The 16,767-nt window shown below is 44.7% G+C and overlaps 1 protein-coding gene across 1 annotated transcript; it reads left to right on the top strand.

Annotated features, from left to right (window-relative positions):
- The first annotated feature begins 3,124 nt into the window (after nucleotides 1-3,124).
- LOC136115464 (relaxin-3-like) lies at nucleotides 3,125-6,253 on the top strand. Its single transcript, XM_065861597.2, has 2 exons — nucleotides 3,125-3,430; nucleotides 5,645-6,253. The coding sequence occupies exons 1-2, from the start codon at nucleotides 3,199-3,201 to the stop codon at nucleotides 6,010-6,012; spliced, it is 600 nt and encodes a 199-aa protein (XP_065717669.1). The 5' UTR covers nucleotides 3,125-3,198; the 3' UTR covers nucleotides 6,013-6,253.
- Nucleotides 6,254-16,767: the final 10,514 nt, after the last annotated feature.

Here is a 16,767-nt window from a genome sequence, read left to right on the forward strand (position 1 = left end):
GCCTGATTCGGGAGGTACCTTTCTTGTTGCCCTGCCAAGTGCCAGTAGTGCTCTTGCATATGATTACAGCTCTCCAGTCACTGAAAACAATTCTCTTGGCTAGAATACTGCTTACAGTCCATGAGTAAGTTCACTGGATGTGACGAGTGTTTTCAGAGAAAGTTCACAACACGAACAACATCAAGCTGCTGCTCTCTTTAAAAGTGCAAGTTGTGACTACCCCTGCACAACTTGTCTGCTACAGAATAACAGTTCAGACTAGCTGAGGGAGAAACAGGTAGAGGTTTTGTTCTTCAGGAATTTTGGATTGACAGCCTCCACTTTTGCAGATTGCATCCTTATAACAGCCTGGATGATAGTTAGTGACTGCTGTTCAAGCAGTGCCACCGTCTTGAAACACAAATCAGAACCAAAAAGAAAGTCCAACTATAGACAACTTTTCAGGTTGCTCATTATTCTAGCTCTTCACGTCTTCCTTGACAAGGTGATTAGAGTCTGTATCTTCTCTCCCAGCACAGGTGCACCATTCATGTTTGTACACTAGGCATGTTTTCTTTGTCCTTTCCCTCTAGATTTAGTTTTGTGGTGTATTTTCTATACGTTAATAGTACTCAAGGAATAGAAAGTATAGTCCTCATACAAAAGGATCCATGTACAACAGTTTCATTGTATTTTTATATAAATTTTCTGTTTTTCCACAGTATGACTGCTTATAAAAGGGGACACCAGCCACTTCTTGTCCTATTGTGCTAGAAAAACCCCCCAAAAGCAAAGTTTACTTTCAAAGGGCACATACTTCTGCTTGGTGAGTCCAAAGAATGCCACTCTTGACAGCAAAAGCCTGCTGGGGGCTGGTGGTGCAACACAAAGGCATGGAGCTCCACATCCCCAGGTCCTTCAGGGGCCTATACTGGGACCAGTACTGTTTAACATCTTCATCAGTTATATAGACAGTGGGACCAAGTGCACCCTCAGCAGATTTCCAGGTGACACCAAGCTGAGTGGTGCAGTTGACATGCCTGAAGAACAGGATGTCATCCAGAGGGACCTGAACAGGTTCAAGATGCAGATCCATGTGAACTTCATGAGGTTCAACAAGGCCAAGCGCAATGTCCTACACATGGTTCAGAGCAATCCTTGGTATCAATACAGGCTGGGGGATGAAGGGATTGAGAGCAGCCCTGCAGAGAAGGACTTCTGGGTACTGGTGGATGAAATATTGGACATGAGCCGGCAATGTGCGCTTGCAGCCCAGAAGGCCAATTGTATCTTGGGCTGCATCAAAAGGAACATGGCCAGCAGGCTGATGGAGGTGATTCTGTCCCTCTGCTCTGGTGAGACCCCACCTTGAGTCCTGTGTCCAGCTCTGGAGGCCTCAATACAGGAAAGACATGGGCTTGTCAGAGAGGGTCCAGAGGAGGCCACAAAAATGATCAGAGGGCTGGAACAGCTCTGCTGTGAGGACAGGCTGAGAGAGTTGGGGTTGTTCAGCCTGGAGAAGAGAAGGCTCTAGGGAGAAGACCCTATTGCAGCCTCTTGGTACTTAAAAGGGGCCTGTAAGAAAGATGGAGACAGACTTTTTAGTCTTTTGGGGGTTTTTCCCAGCACAATAGGACAAGAAGTGTCTGGTGTCCCCTTTTATAAGCAGTCATACTGTGGAAAAACCGGGCCTATAATGACAGGACATGGGAGAGTGGCTTTAAACTAAAGAAGGGGAGATTCAGTCCAGACATGAGGAAGAAATTTTTTACAATGAGGGTGGTGAAACGCTGGCCCAGGTTGCCCAGAGGGGTGGTAGATGCCCCATCCATGGAGACATTCATGGCCAGGCTGGATGGAGCTCTGAGCAACCTGATCTAGTTGCAGATGTCCCTGCTCATTGCAGGGGGGATGGACTAGATGACCTTTGATGGTCCCTTCCAACCCAAACTATTCTATAACACACTCATTGGAGCTGAGGTGTCTCTGATGCTTGAGTGTACCACTGAACATGAGTGTCCAGAACAAGAAACTTGAACTCAGTAGGAATTCAGCCTTTTAAATCCCACCTCCCAAGTCCACAGTTCAAGTAGTTCTGTGGAAGAGCGCTAATTTTACTTTTTCTTCTTCTGTCTTTTTGCTTCAGCCAATACTTTAAGGATGTATGCGTAGTTCTGTAGATTCTAGACCTGCTAGGTTAAAAAACAGATGAGCACAAGATTTTCACATTTAATTGTCATTTGAGAGGGTATCAGCAACTGGTACTTGACCACAAACTGGAAAAGCTGAGGCAGAGTCGAAGTGCCTGGTGGCAATGGAGCATGTCTCTGGGCTGGCAGTGAGCTGGGTCCCTGAGGAGGGAGGCTGAAGGTGGGATGCAACTTCACCAAGGTCTGAGGAGCTGTAACAGCAAGCAAGGGCCCCTCATCATAAGAAAGACATTGAGGTGCTGGAGAGAGCGCAGAGGAGGCGATGAAGCTGATGAGGGGCCTGGAGCACAAGTCTGATGAGGAGCAGCTGAGGGAACTGGGGCTGTTCAGCCTGGAGAAAAGGAGGTGGAGGGGAGACCTTATCACTGTCTACAGCTACCTGAAAGGAGGTTGTAGCGTGGAGCGGGTTGGTCTCTTCTCCCATGTAACAGGTGATAGGAAAAGAGGAAACAGCCTAAAGTTGTGCCAGGGGAGGTTCAAATTGGGTATGAGGAAAAAACTCTTCACGGAAAGGGTTCTCAAGCACTGGAACAGGCTGCCGAGGGAAGGGGTAGAGTCAGCATCCCTGGAGGTGTTTAAAAGGCGTTTAGACGAGGTTCTTAGGGACATAGTTTAGTGCCAGAGTCAGGTCATGGTTGCACTCCATGATCCTGAGGGTCTCTTCCAACGAAAATTATTCTAAGGGGCAGAAGAGACAGAGTGCCGTCCGAGGGCGCCTCGACGCTGGTTTCAGGCACCCGGGGCGCCCGGCGAGAGCTGCGGGTGGCGGGCCGGGCCGGGCCGGGCCGGGGCGGGGCGGGGAGGGTCGGGTGTCTCCCCGCGGGCGCCTCGACGGGGCCGGACGGTGACTCAGCGCCGCCCTCAGCGCATAAAGGCGGGAGGCGGGCGGCGGCAGTGGCAGCGCGCGCGCGGCACGCGGGTCGGAGGCGGTTGGGCTCGAGGCCGCGAGCGGCTGGGTGGCCGGTGGGTCCGGGCGGGAGCGCGCCCGCGGAACGGGGCGGACGGGGCCATGGGGGCCAAGCTGCGACTCCTCTGCGCCGCGGCGGTGCTGCTGTGCGTGGCGCCGCCGGGGCAGCCCAGCGCCCGGGGCGCGGCGGCTGCCGTGCTCCCTGCGGGCGAGGGGGACGGGTACGGGGTGAAACTGTGCGGCCGGGAGTTCATCCGCGCCGTCATCTTCACCTGCGGCGGGTCCCGCTGGAAGCGGCTGTCCCTGCTGGCGATGGAGCCGCCGCCCGCGGCCGGTGAGTGTCCGAGAAGCTAGAGGGCGTGGGCGGGGCCGGACCGGGAGAGGTCCCGTGGGGAGAGATGGGGGGAACGGGAGAGAGGGAGGCAAGGTGCGCGCCCCTCCCGGCCCGAGCCGCAGGGCAGCGTCCCCTTCCCACTCCCGGTGCTGATCGGCGTTCCCCGTGACCTCTGAAAGAAAACCCACAAGTTGAGAGGAGAAGACACGGCAATCGCCGGGGCGTTGTTGGTCGGGGTAACCTGAAAAGTTTCTGTTCTGTTCAGAGACATCGCCCCGCACAGCGCTGAGCAGCCCTGCCGCGGCCGCGGCGCACTGATCTCTTCATCTAAAAAACCCACGAACAATAAATCATGCTTTTTTTCTTCCTGGCCATGCAGGGAGGTGTGAGGCACCATTGGAAGCAGTGCGGAGTGCCTCTGGCTGTAGATTTTCTCCCTTCCCAAACCTGGTAACTCTTGTGGCTGGGGAGACCTGGCTCAATTGTCCCTCGCTACCAGGAGCTTTAAACCTGTGCTCCTCGCCTTGGTGGGCTGTGGTAGGGGCATTATTGGGTGTGGAATCGTTTGGGCTTTTTATCACTTGCTTGTGCCGCTCAGTATGAAAGAGTTGGCAGGTTGGAGGATGGATGGGACTCTGGTGCTCCAGATTGCAATTTAAACAGCAAGAACTGCTTTAGGGATTTTTGGCAAAACTATGGGTAAAATATTCCTCACACACTTACTGTTACATGTTCCAAATCCTATACATTAAGAAGATGTAAGCAAACTATTTTTGGGCTGTGTTCTCAAAGTACAATAATGTAACACAGTAATTTTAAGTGATTACTCATTTGTGTTGATATTTTGAATAGTGAAAATAACATTTTAAACAAGAACAAAAGTTGGAGTTATGGCTAGAATGTGTGATGGAAAAGCTGCTTCCTTCTTGCTTAAACATGCTGTTAATGCAATAACATTGGATATCAAGCAGCTAATGAAGTCATTATTTGGGTTTCTTGGGAGGGTGTGGTGTTTTTTGTAGGTTGGTTGGTTGTGTGTGTGGTTTTTGTTTTGTTTTGCTAACAGGTTGAGTAGAAGGTAAAAGTAACCTTTGTAATTATAACAAATTACATATATACAGCCTCTGCCGAGATTGTGTTCTTTCCTACTAAACTTTGTTTTCCTTCTTATTAACAGTAGTTTCTGAGAACATCGGTCACTAGGAAGCAACGACTGTGCTGCCTGCTAAATCTTCCCTACCCCAAAAGACCACTAAGCATTTGTTACTGTCTAATTAGTAAATTAGTTACAATCGTTTTGATTTTTGTACATATTCAGGCAACTATTCTATCTGAAAGTTGGCTTCTATATATTGATTAGCCGTATTAAAGTAAATAAAACATTCAGTGGATGTTCTCATCTTCTTTCAGCTTTCTGAAACAAAAACATATTAAGAGCATTAAGACCACAAGAGAAACAGTTATTTTGGATTTTTTAGCTTAAGAATTGAAGGAGCTGGTTTTCTTCAGAGTAACTGAAGCAAGCAATGCCACTTGCCTTGACAAAGTAAAACCAAGATAAACAGTGTGGGGTGAAGGGAAGTAGAGCTGGATTTTTGAGAACACTTCAATCAGTGAGACAAAGTGCATTTCTAAGTAAATTCTGCAAGCCTCTGCTGTGTCTTGACAAATGAAGGAACTGAGTTGAAAGCACTGGCTGAAAATAGCTATAGAAAAATAAAATCTACAAGAAGCAGTTTACATACAATATTTGCTTATTTAGTCCAATACTTGGTCCTCCCTACATTTGTTCTTCATATGGTACTAGTTTGTGTGTTTGTGCATGGGAGAGGAGTGGTCTAATCTAATTCATGAGCCACCTGAGATAGCTCAGTGTGGTTTCTGGGTATGTGTCTTTACAACAAAATTTTGTTTCTACGGAAGTATTGGTTCTTCTATGTCAATAACACTGCAGTTGTGACAGGATATTGATATCTCAGTCACAGTTGTAGCCAGGTAGTGTCCATGACTAACAGGCAATGTAGCCTTTAAAACAAAAAGATTCCCCTAAAAGTAAGCTACAAGTAAATAATGGAGTGGAGACACTGCAGTACTGACAGTTCTAGATAAAAGTGCTTATTGCTGAGTGGTTTTTTTGCTGTTTCTTAAAGCTACATGCTCCTTTTGATACTCTTTCTACAGCCTGAACTTAAAAAAAGTCTTCTCTTTAAACAGATTCTGTACGAACAGCAAGTAACAAACTACTCGGAAACTTCAAGCTGCAATCAATTTTGGGCCCTGAAGTGGAGCAGCTGCAGCAAAGCAGCCCGTTTCTTGGATGGGAGATGTTTAAGGACTTGTATAGTTTAAATGACTATAATGAATATGTACCTGTGGCAGATGATTTCAAAGAACTTGTTCATCAGGTTGAAGAAGCTATTCAGAAGGACAGGGGAGGAACAGGCATTGCAAACCCTGAGGCATCAAACAGTTATCTTTGGGCCAGGTATCCCAGAAGAAAACGGGAATCTCTGGGTTTGGCAGGAATGTGTTGCAAATGGGGATGTACAAAAGCTGAAATTAGCACTATATGCAGAGTTTAACATCCTTTCTTCACTTGTGCATGAAATCAATGTTTGTTGCAGTGCTACATGATTGAATACTCTATGGAGAAAGAAAACTCACTGTATTTTATTTTGTCTGTATGTGTCAGTCAATACTGCTGTTTTTCTTTAAAGAAAAAAAAAAAAAAGGGTGCCAGAAATGTAATTGTAACAACTTTATTTTGCTGCAGTAACTTTTAATCTGTATTTTTTACTAAGTATTTTCATTGTAATGTTGAGCCTTTACACCTATATTATAAATATCTTTGTAACACCTTAGAAAGAACTTCAGTGTTTCATTAAAATGTAATTATACTGTGTGTTACTGAATTATTCTTTCTCTGTCAACAGAAAGAACACTCAGCAATGTTCTTGAAGTGAGATTTGTGGTACAAAGCTGTACAGAAAGGATATTTTGCCAGTTGAAATTCCATTCAACACTGACTCAGCTTGCTGATTATTTTGAACATGCGTTTTCTATTTTGTTGTAATTGCAGGATGTTTTATGCAATATGGTCTTTCTAGAAACTTTACCACAATACAACTCTTGCAGCTTAAATATTTCTTCATGTTCACAGATGTGCCTAAATAGTTAGTAGGTGAAATATTAACACTTTAGTTATTCCTTCTTTACCTGACTTCCCCATTTTTTTTGGCAGGACAGCTAAGTGTGAGCATTGGATGTGCTTCAAGTAACTTATTCTACAGACACTCAGACGTCTTCCTGTGTGTCCTTATGGTATGCGGGTCTACACTACTTCAGAAGTTGCTAATGGCTATTTCGAAGTTGCTAATGGCTACTGTATTTATAAAAAGCTAATTTAATCTCTGTCGTTTCTAAGCTTTTTGCTTTCCTGGGTCTTTCTCTCAGCTGTAATAAGTTGTATTTCTAGCTATGTTTTGATGACTTGAGGTTTTTGGGTTTCTTTTTCTGATGTTAATGATGCTCATGGTAATGTAATGTAGCTTTGTAGCCATAGTTGACTCAGAGCCTACTTCATAGCTTAGGCAGGAGAGTCACAACTTCTGGCTTCATTCTTCAGATGGTCTTTTGAAAAGTGTCCTTTGATCGAACTACTGCTTAGTGAAATTAGTGCATCACTTCTTTATGCCTCTTCCTAAGATATTATTGTTATTCCAGCAATTAGACATCTGTCAGTCCTTTTAATTTTTCTAAACCACGTCAATTTTGTTAAGTCTGGGCAGAATGGGCATTTGCTATGAATGTTGTAATCTTCTAGCTGAAAAGCACAGTCTCTTCTGTCATTGTAACAATAATGTTTAGCAAGAAATGAGTTATCTTCTTCCCCACCATTCTTGTAGTGACCATAAGATGCGTTTTGTTGCTGAGTGGAAAAGGTAACTGTGTGAAGTTTTGCTACAGTTTTCTTTGCAACAGCCTGACTTAACTTCCATACCTTAGTTTGCAGTAATTTTTACCTCACAAGTAGTTTTGGGTCTGGAAACTCCTACATTAGATCAGGATTTCCTGCAAGAATACAGTAGGAGTTTGAGGGGAAGTATTCCTTATTTTTGAGTAAGATCCAGGCCTTTGGGACTTCAGATTTCTCAGGTAAGGTGAAGACTAAATGGTACGTAGAATCCCTGAAAAAAGGGAAAATGCAAAAATGCCATGCTTGATGAAGCTGAAAATTAGCCTGCATATGTTGTTTATTTTGCTAGGAAACTTTCTGCGAAGCTTTTAAAAAGTAGTATTGGGGAAGGTGAATATGGTGTTTATTCTGCTTGCTTGCTCCGGTAGCACTGGTCTGTCCAGGTACACAGCTTGCAAGTATAGTGAGGAGGTGTTCTTATACCTTGAATAACACAAAGATGTAGTTAAAATCTTAAATTTGTGAGCTTAAGTCTTGAACAGAACAATCTGGAGTTTAACTTGCCAGGTTAGAAGTAACCTGTTGGTAAACTACAAATCGTTTAAGTGGAAATGTTCAAGATTAACTGTTTCATGCTAAGACAGAACTATAAATAGAAAAATTGGTCTTTATCTGATGTAAACAGGCATTTTTCAGCGTTCAAGATACGTTAAGTTACATCAGTATGCACAATCACAGAAATGGTGAAATCTGGGTTTATATCTGGTTTCTTCACAGGCACTGTCATAGTCTGTGATGACTTCAAGAGGTTGCCCATGATACAGATACATTGCACAGACTGAAGTTCACAGAATGGTTGGGGGTGGAAGGGACCTCTGGAGATCATCTAGTCCAACCCACCTGCCAAAGCAAGTTCACCTAGAGTAAATTGCACAGAACTGTGTCCATGCTAGTCTTGAATGTCTCCAGAGAAGGAGACTCCACACCTCTCTGGGCAGCCTCTGTCACCCCCAAAGTAGTTTCTCCTCATTCAGATGGAACCTCCCATGCTTCAGTCTGTGCCTGTTGCTCCTCATCCTAGTGTTGAGCCCCACTGAAAGGAGTCTGGTCCCATCCGCTTGCCACCCACCCTTGTGATATTTATAAACATTGATGAGATCCCCTTATCTTCTCCAGGCTGAATGGACTCAGCTCTCTCAGCCTCTCCTCATAAGAAAGGTGCTCTAGACACCCAGTCATCTTTGTAGCCTGCCACTAGACTCCAGTAATTCCTTGTCCTTCTTAAACTGGAGAGCCCAGAACTGGATGCAGTACTCCAGATGTGGACTCACCAGGGCAGAGTAGAGGGTGGATAATCTCCCTTGACCTGGTGGTCACACTTTGCCTAATGCACACCATGATACTGTTGGCCTTCTTGGCCACAAGGGCACATGGTTGACTCATGATCAACCTGTTGTGGACCAGAACTCCCAAGTCCTTCTCTGCAGTGCTGCTTCCCAGCAGGATGACCACCAACCTGTACTGGTGTCTGGGGTTATTCCTCCCCAGGTGCAGGACCCTACAATTGCCCTTGTTGAACTTCATTAGGTTCGTCTCTGCCTAGTCCTCCAGTCTGTCCAGGTCACACTGAATGGCAGTACAGCCTTTCGATGTATCAACCACCCCTCCCAGTTTGGTATCCCCAGAAAACTTGCTGAGGGTGCACTCAGCCTCTTCATCCAGGTCATTGATGAACAGGTCAAATAGGACTTGGCCTAACACTGTCCCTTGGAGAATCCCACTAAATACAGACCTCCAACCAGACTTCACACCATTGATCACAACCCTCTGAGCTCCACCATCCAGCCAGTTCATGATCCATCTCACCATGCATTCACTCAGCCCACACTTTCTGAGCTTGCCTATGAGGAGGTTGTGAGAGACGTTGTCAAAAGCCTTGCTGAAGTTAAGGTAGATGATGTCCACTGCTCTTCCCTCATCTACCTAGCCAGTCACACCATCATAGAAGGCTAGCAGGTAGGTCAAGCATGATCTTCCTTTGGTGAACGCATGCTGACTCCTCCTGATAACATTCTTTTCCTCCACATGCTTGGAGATGATGTCCAGAATGAGCTGCTCCATCTCATTTGCAGGGATGGAGGTGAGGCTGAATGACCTGTAGTTTCCTGGGTCCTCCTTGTTGCCCTTTTTGAAGACTGGAGTGACATTGGCTTTCCTCCAGTCCTGAGGCACCTCTTCTGTTCTCCAAGACCTTTCAAAGATGATGGAGAGTGGCTTAGCAATAACATCCGCCAACTTTCTCTGCATTTGTGGGTGCATCCCATTGGGGCCTGTGGATTTGTGGATGTCCAGGTTGTGTAAATGATCTCTAACCTGTTCTTCCTCAGCCAAGGGAAAGTCCTCCTTTTGCCAGACTTTCTTTTCTATCATCTCTAGGGTCTGGGATACCTGAGGGCCAGTTTTATCATTAAAGACAGAAGCAAAGATGGCATTCAGTAACTCTGCCTTCTTGGTGTCATCCGTCACCAGGGCACCCACCTCATTCAGCAGTGGATCTACATTTTCCCTAACCTTCCTTTTGCTGCTGATATACTTGAAGAAGCCCTTCTTGTTGTCTTTGACATCCCTGGCCAGCTATATTCCTCACTGCATCCCTGCATACTCTAACAGCTTCCTTGTATTCCTCTCAGGTGGTCTGTCCCTTTTTCCACATTACATAAACATTCTTCTTCCACCTGAGTTTTGACAGGAGCTCCTTACACATTCATGCTGGCCTCGTACTCCATTGATTTGATTTCTTCCTCATAGGGATGCATTGGGCTTGGGCTTGGAGGAAGTGATGTTTGAATATTAGCCAGCTCTCTTGGACCCCCTTCCCTTCTCGAGCCCTAACCCATGGGATTCTTCCAAGGAGGACCTTGAAGAGGCCAAGGTTTTCCTTGCTGAAGTCCATGGTTTTAGTCTTACTTATTGTCCTGCTTCCTCCATGCAGGATCCTGGACTCCACCATCTCATGTTTGCTGCAGCCGAGGCTGCCCCCAGCCATGATGTCTCCAACCAGTTCTTCTTGGTTTGTTAGTACAAGATTCAGCAGCATGCTTCTCCTATTGTCTCCTCCACCATTTGTGTAAAAAAGTTGTGACCAGTGATCTGTAGGAACCTCTTGGACTGTGCATGCCTAGCTGTGCCGCCCACCCAGCAGATGTCAGGGTGACTGAAATCTCCCATGAGAACCAGGGCATGTGATCATGCGGCTACATCCAGCTGTCTGTAGGAAGCCTCATCAACTTCCTCCTCCTGATCAGGTGGCCTGTTGTAAACACCCACAACAGTGTCCCACTTTTTAACTTGTTCCTTAATTTTTACCCATAAGGATTCAAATCATTCATTGTACCCCCCTAGGCAGAGTTCAAGACATTCGAGTTGCTCTCTCACATAAAGCGCAACTCCTCCACCTCCCCTTGCTGGCCTGTCTTTCCTGAAAAGTGCATAGCCCTCCATGACAGCATCCCCATCATGTGAGCTGTCCCACCATGTCTCCACAATAGCAATGAGATCATGGCCCTGTGAATGCTCATAGGTCTCTAATTATTCCTGTTTATTCCTCATGCTACACGCATTGGTGTATGGTGAAGTACTCCAGCATGCAGGTTTCTCATGAGGGGTGCAGGAAGATCTACTGCAGCCGTGTGTACCCTTGAGGTGGTGGCCCCTCTGGTTCTCATCTTGGGAGGCAGCTAAGGAATATTTTTCACTGCTCTGATTGGTCTGGCATGTTCCCCAATTGGATGTGATTGCTTGAGCTTCACCACATTGGGCCCCACCCCCAAGCTCATGGGTGTAGAGACTGCTTCACCTCACTCCTCTGTGCTTGCTGTCTCACCCCGCAGGATGTCACAGGCAAGCCCCATTACATCCCACTCCCCTATCATATCTAGTTTAAAGCCCCGTCAATAAGCCCTGCTAGCTTGTGTGCAAAGACCCTCTTTCCTTTATGTGTAAGATGGACTCCATTGCAATGCCAGCAAACCTGGTGTTGTGTAGATCATCTTCTTATCAAAGAAGCCAAAACTGTGGCAGTGACACCAAACACAGAGCCATGTGTTAATAGAGCACACCCATCTGTTTCTTCTAATGTCACTGTCCATGACTGGAAGAAAAGAGGAGAAAATAACCTGTGCACTTGATTCCCTCACCAACTTAACCAAGGCCCTGAAGTCTCTTTTAATTGTCCTTGGATTACAGGTCACAACCTCACAGCCACCTACATGAAAAACCACTAAAAGGTAGTAGTTGAGGGCCGTACCAGGCTAGGAAGTTTCCTGGCAATGTCCTTAACCCAGGCTCCACTAAGGCAGCAGACCTCCCTAAGAGGAGGGTCCTTCCAGCATATTGGACCCTCCATAACCCCCAGAAGGGAATCACCTACAGCTATAACCCTCTTTTTCTTTCTTGTGGACGTTGTTGTGATACTGGGGGTAGGCCTTTCCGATCATGAGAGGACCTGCGGTGTAGATGGTCCTTCATTTTCATCAGCCCTTGACTGGCTTTCCACTTCCAGAGCCTCATGCCTGTACAGAGGCAGCTGGGAGGGTGGTGTAGGCAAGGGGATGTGTCACCTGTTACCATGAGTGTGGACGTGTTTTCACTCATCCCTTTCCCTTGACCTACTGTCTTTGGTTAGCTGGGAGGAGGGTCGTGGACTATCTTGGTTTCTTGGTGGTGGCCTTTCATTTGTCAGGGAGGCCAGGGCTTGATCCCAACAGTCTGTTCCTTTCTCTGCCTCTCTGATGCTTCACAACCTTTCTACCTCCTCTTTTAGCTCCACCACCAGGCTGAGCAGGTCAGCTACCTTCTCACACCTCACACAGCTGTTCTGTCTCTTACCATTCCATGCCATTGAGAGGCTCTGGCATTCTCTGCAGCCTGAGGTCCGGACATTTGCATGTTTCCTCAGCAGCTCTGTGTTGCTGCCTCCTTCATGTCAGATGCAGGAGACTTACCCTTTTTCCGAGTGGCTACCACAGTTAGCCTCCTCTTGCAAGGCTGATAATCACTAATTGCACTAATCTCTCGAGCTGACAGAGCTTCCTTGCCCTTGCCGCTCGCCCTTCCACTCGAGCTGCCACTCTAACTGCCTCAGCCCTGTTTGATGGCCCTGTTCACTGTGTTCCTGGTCTCCTGTGCACCCTAGGAGCTGTTTAGATGTCCTGGCAACACCACCTCCGCATCAGCCTCTCTCACGAGATCTGCCACTTCTTGGTGCAAATGCCAGAACCGCAATTGCATTATGCATCACTTGGTTTATGTATAATTAATATTATTAACCCTCTCAGTCCTATTAAACTGTCTTTCAACTGACAGGGTTTACTCTTTTTTTTTTTTTTTCCTGATTCTCTCTCCTATCCCACTGGGGGAGAAGTGAGTTGTGTGTCATGTTTTGCTGCCTGCTGGGTTAAACCACAACATACACCTTATCAGATTTCTTACATTACCAACATTCATCTTAAGTCTGTCATTACTATGTGTTTTGGATCTCTTCCACTCTCATTGAGTGCTGCATGAGAGAGAGAACCATGTGTGCATGTGTGTGTATCTCAATTAGAAGTCTCAGAAACTGAATAGGTTTCTGAAGAAGGCATTATCTTCTGCATTGTTCCAGTGTCCAGTAACCAGGCAGACCTCACTTGCCAGATGTGAGTCTAATTTTGTTTAATTTTTAACCTTAGTTTAACTTTTGAAGGCTCATCCACCTGATGTAAGAGAAGCATTCTCAGCTTTGCTTACTGAAACATAGATAACTTCCAGCCTGGCACTGACAAGTGTATAGATACACCTTCCTGTCAGTCCCCTTGGCTATTTGTCTGCATTGCCTCTTAGAGATGCACAGTGCAGATATCTTCAAAGAGAGGACTTCTTATTCATTGGAACCTCATCCTTTGAAGTCAACATATCCTCTTTTCAAGGATTTTTAGACTACCCTGCAATTCCTGAGAATATTTCCAAATTGTATACAAGGAAGCTCATCTTCCAATTTTTTGTTGTTCCCCACGGACTTTTGTCAAATTCTCTGTAATGACAGCTTTGTCAATCCACCCTCAAGCACTTACAAGCTTTTCCTCTTACTGTGTTTCCAGGCTTGTCCAAAGCTTTACTCAGGCAACAACATCCATCTCAGAATTTGTCAGTGAGATGAGCTTGAGCTTGCACAGGGTTCCAGGCCACACATAAATGACATATTGGAAACTAAAGATCATTATCAAACAGGAGAGAGTCTCTTAAAAATGATCAGAATTTAAAAAAGATCCAGTGATGATCAGAGCTGTGTATCTGTTCTAAATTCAAGCCTCGTTAAATCACAGTGACCTGACCTGCCCATGATATAATCCTTTTGCATGGAAGTGTGTGTAAGTAAGTGAACTTTCACTGATATTTGTAACTTGGCTTAACTATTCTCTCTTTTCAGACCTGCAGCATCCAATATATACATATATACATATATACATATATACATATATACATATGAACATATATACATATGTACATATATACATATATACATATTTTTTTTTTTTTCCTTTGATCCTAAATTTAGCTGTAAACTTAGATTGCAGCTAAACTAAACTAGTTGATCTGAATAGGTAATTGGTGGATCCAAAAAATCCCAATGACACAGTCCCTTGCTATCTATGAAGAGGTCATCAAGGAGCCAGGCTTTTCACAGCAGTACATGGCGAGAGGATTGGAGACAGTGGTGATAAATTGCAACACCAGAGTGTGAGATAAGAGGAAGCCTTTTGCCCAGGAGGACAGCCTGGCAGAGGGACCAGGATTCAGCAATGTGGTGTCACCTCAAACCTAGGGGAGTGTCCAAGCCCCAGCTGGGTGATGCCTTGAGGAGCCTGGTCTGGCCACAGCTGAGCCTGTGGCAGGGTATGGGACAGGAGCCCTGCCAACGTCCCACCAACCTGCCTTTCCCTGGGGTTTCCCCTGCAAAAAGGGTAAGAACCAAGGAGTCACATCCAAGGCAGCAATCAGCATAAAGACGTAGATGTGGAAGGAAGTATTTTCCTGATGTGAGAAAGATAAGCAGGAACATCTTAATTAATTATGTACAAATATATATTCATTGTATGCTATTGTTCATTATATACTAATAGATAACTAGAATACATGTATATACACAGTATAATTAGTTTATTAAACAGTAATGAAAGAGGATAGGAAACAGAAAATCTAGATATCTTAGATCATATTCAAAATCATGTCTTAATTGGTGTGTTACAGATTTGGTTCATACAGACAAGTATGGTCTGTTCAGGAAAGACAGATAAGACTCAAAGGATGTTTCAAGGATGTGCATGCTTATTCTTTAATGCAGAAGGGATAACACAGGGTAGAGTGACTAAACATTTATCACTAAACGCAATATTTTTGTCATGTAAGGGACTACAGAGGACTGTAAATAATGGAGATGAGTCTTTCCACGGGTGACCAAAGGACTTATCAAAAGCATTAAACTTCATACTAATGGGAAATTTTATCATTTTGGTGAGAAAGCAATACAGAAGGACACAGACTACCCAGAAAATTCTGGAAAGGTGTTGAAACACTCTGCAGAAGATGAATAAAACAGCTAAAAGGGAATGTGTTATTTGATTACAACCTCTACAAAAGGTCTGGCTAAGAATGTCAACACAGTGGGCGTCATAAGAAAGAATGACCATTATATACTCATCATTTTTAATAAAGAAAGGAGCATTAAAACAAATCATGACATAGGAAAGAAAGAAAAAAAAAGGTGTCTAATGCGTCCCTTGATGCTCCTGTGTTTACTGAAATAATTACCAAGTGCAATCAACAAGCACAAATACACCAGTGACCTATGGCTGAGAATTGTGACTAAGCTAGTGTTATGAATGAATGCAATATACCTCACTCAAAAGAGAGAAGGAGCAATGTGCTTTATTGAGCTAAAATAATAATTTAACAGAGTTCAAATGAATATGATGGAACAAGGTTCGATAAGTTTGATGGCAAGGTTCACCTTATTAATTACTTAATGGAAGAAACATAAAAAGGAAAATTGTGTTAGAATTGAGTTAGAATGACTTGCACAGAGACACAAGACACAAAGAGCAGGAAAAACCCTTCTACTGAGTCACGGGGTTCAGAGCAGACCCCCTCGCTTTCTAAATTCCTTATGGAGCCTAGGTGTGGCTGTAATCCAGTCTTGGTCTCAGACTTGGACAATGGTTTATACCTAATGGAATTATATAGCACTGCTGAGTGTTTATAGCACTGCTGAGTGTTTATAGCACTACTGAGTAGCTACGTGGATTAGTAATGTTTCATTTGTATTAATTCAGTGTCCTATTAGTCACCAAGGACTTCTCGTGGGTAGGGGACCTCTGCAACTTGGCTGAGGAAGGATTTCGTATAGGGTGAAGTAGTTGACTGCTAGTCAACAGTACAGACAAAACTGATGTGCTTGTTTTAGCTCTGGTATCTTGTTCTGTCATCTGGTTGTCTTGCATTTTGGGGTTTTGAAACCACCTTTCAAAATATTTTTTCCAAGGCACCCTCACTCCCTTGTACGTGAGCCAGGAGCTTTCCAGCTCACGGGTTCACCACATGGCATGAGGGCTGTTGCTCCTCAGTCAGCCTGAACCAAAGTACGACCAGAGGTCAAGTGTGTTCATCACCGCTGAGGAAAGAACAATTCAGAGCAGGATTGTTAACCTGGGTGTTTGCATACCCTGGGCTGAGCGTACAGAATTATTGGTAGTTACCTGTGGGAATTCAACTAGAACAAGAGAGCTTTCAGGTGGTAGGAGAAAATATCTAAACTCTGTTTAAAAAGTGGACAGAGAATTACAGATCATTCGGTCTGACTGTAATTCAGGAGGCAAGAGGAAATGTAGTAAACAGTCAAATAAACAATATACAGAAGATGATGAACAACCACCATCAAAGAAAAAATTTACCAAATCTTCTGGGTAGGTAATATGTTATATATCTTAGCATCAAAATTTACAATCCTTGCAAATAATACAGGGTAACACAAACTGAGCTAAACTATTAATAAGAGGAGTGCTGTCAGACCCTCTTAGTGTGGTGTTCCGGTTGTTTATCGAAGGTGTGCTGTCACGGAGATACAGACCAAACTGAGTTTGGAGTTCTTTGGTCTGGTACTATTTGATATTTCCATCAATTGCTTGCATGAAGGGAGACAATGAAGATGCAGAAAGAATTGGAGAAAAGACGCAGAGAAATTTGAAGATGACATCAAAGAGGAAGGAATTGGAATTATGTCAGAAGAGTTCAGACTGATCTTCAAAAATTAGGAGAATTATTTCCTACATTTAGGAAAAATCAAAAGCATAAATACAAGGGATGTCTGGCTATACAGAAGAATCTG

Source organism: Patagioenas fasciata, chromosome Z (assembly GCF_037038585.1).
Source record: "Patagioenas fasciata isolate bPatFas1 chromosome Z, bPatFas1.hap1, whole genome shotgun sequence".
NCBI classification, from domain to species: domain Eukaryota; kingdom Metazoa; phylum Chordata; class Aves; order Columbiformes; family Columbidae; genus Patagioenas; species Patagioenas fasciata.

Bases quoted from the DNA above. Each gene is read 5' to 3' on its own strand.
- LOC136115464 (XM_065861597.2), top strand. From the start codon at position 3,199: ATGGGGGCCAAGCTGCGACTCCTCTGCGCCGCGGCGGTGCTGCTGTGC. The intron at 3,431-5,644 runs GTGAGTGTCCGA...CTCTTTAAACAG, and splicing joins GGAGCCGCCGCCCGCGGCCG to ATTCTGTACGAACAGCAAGT.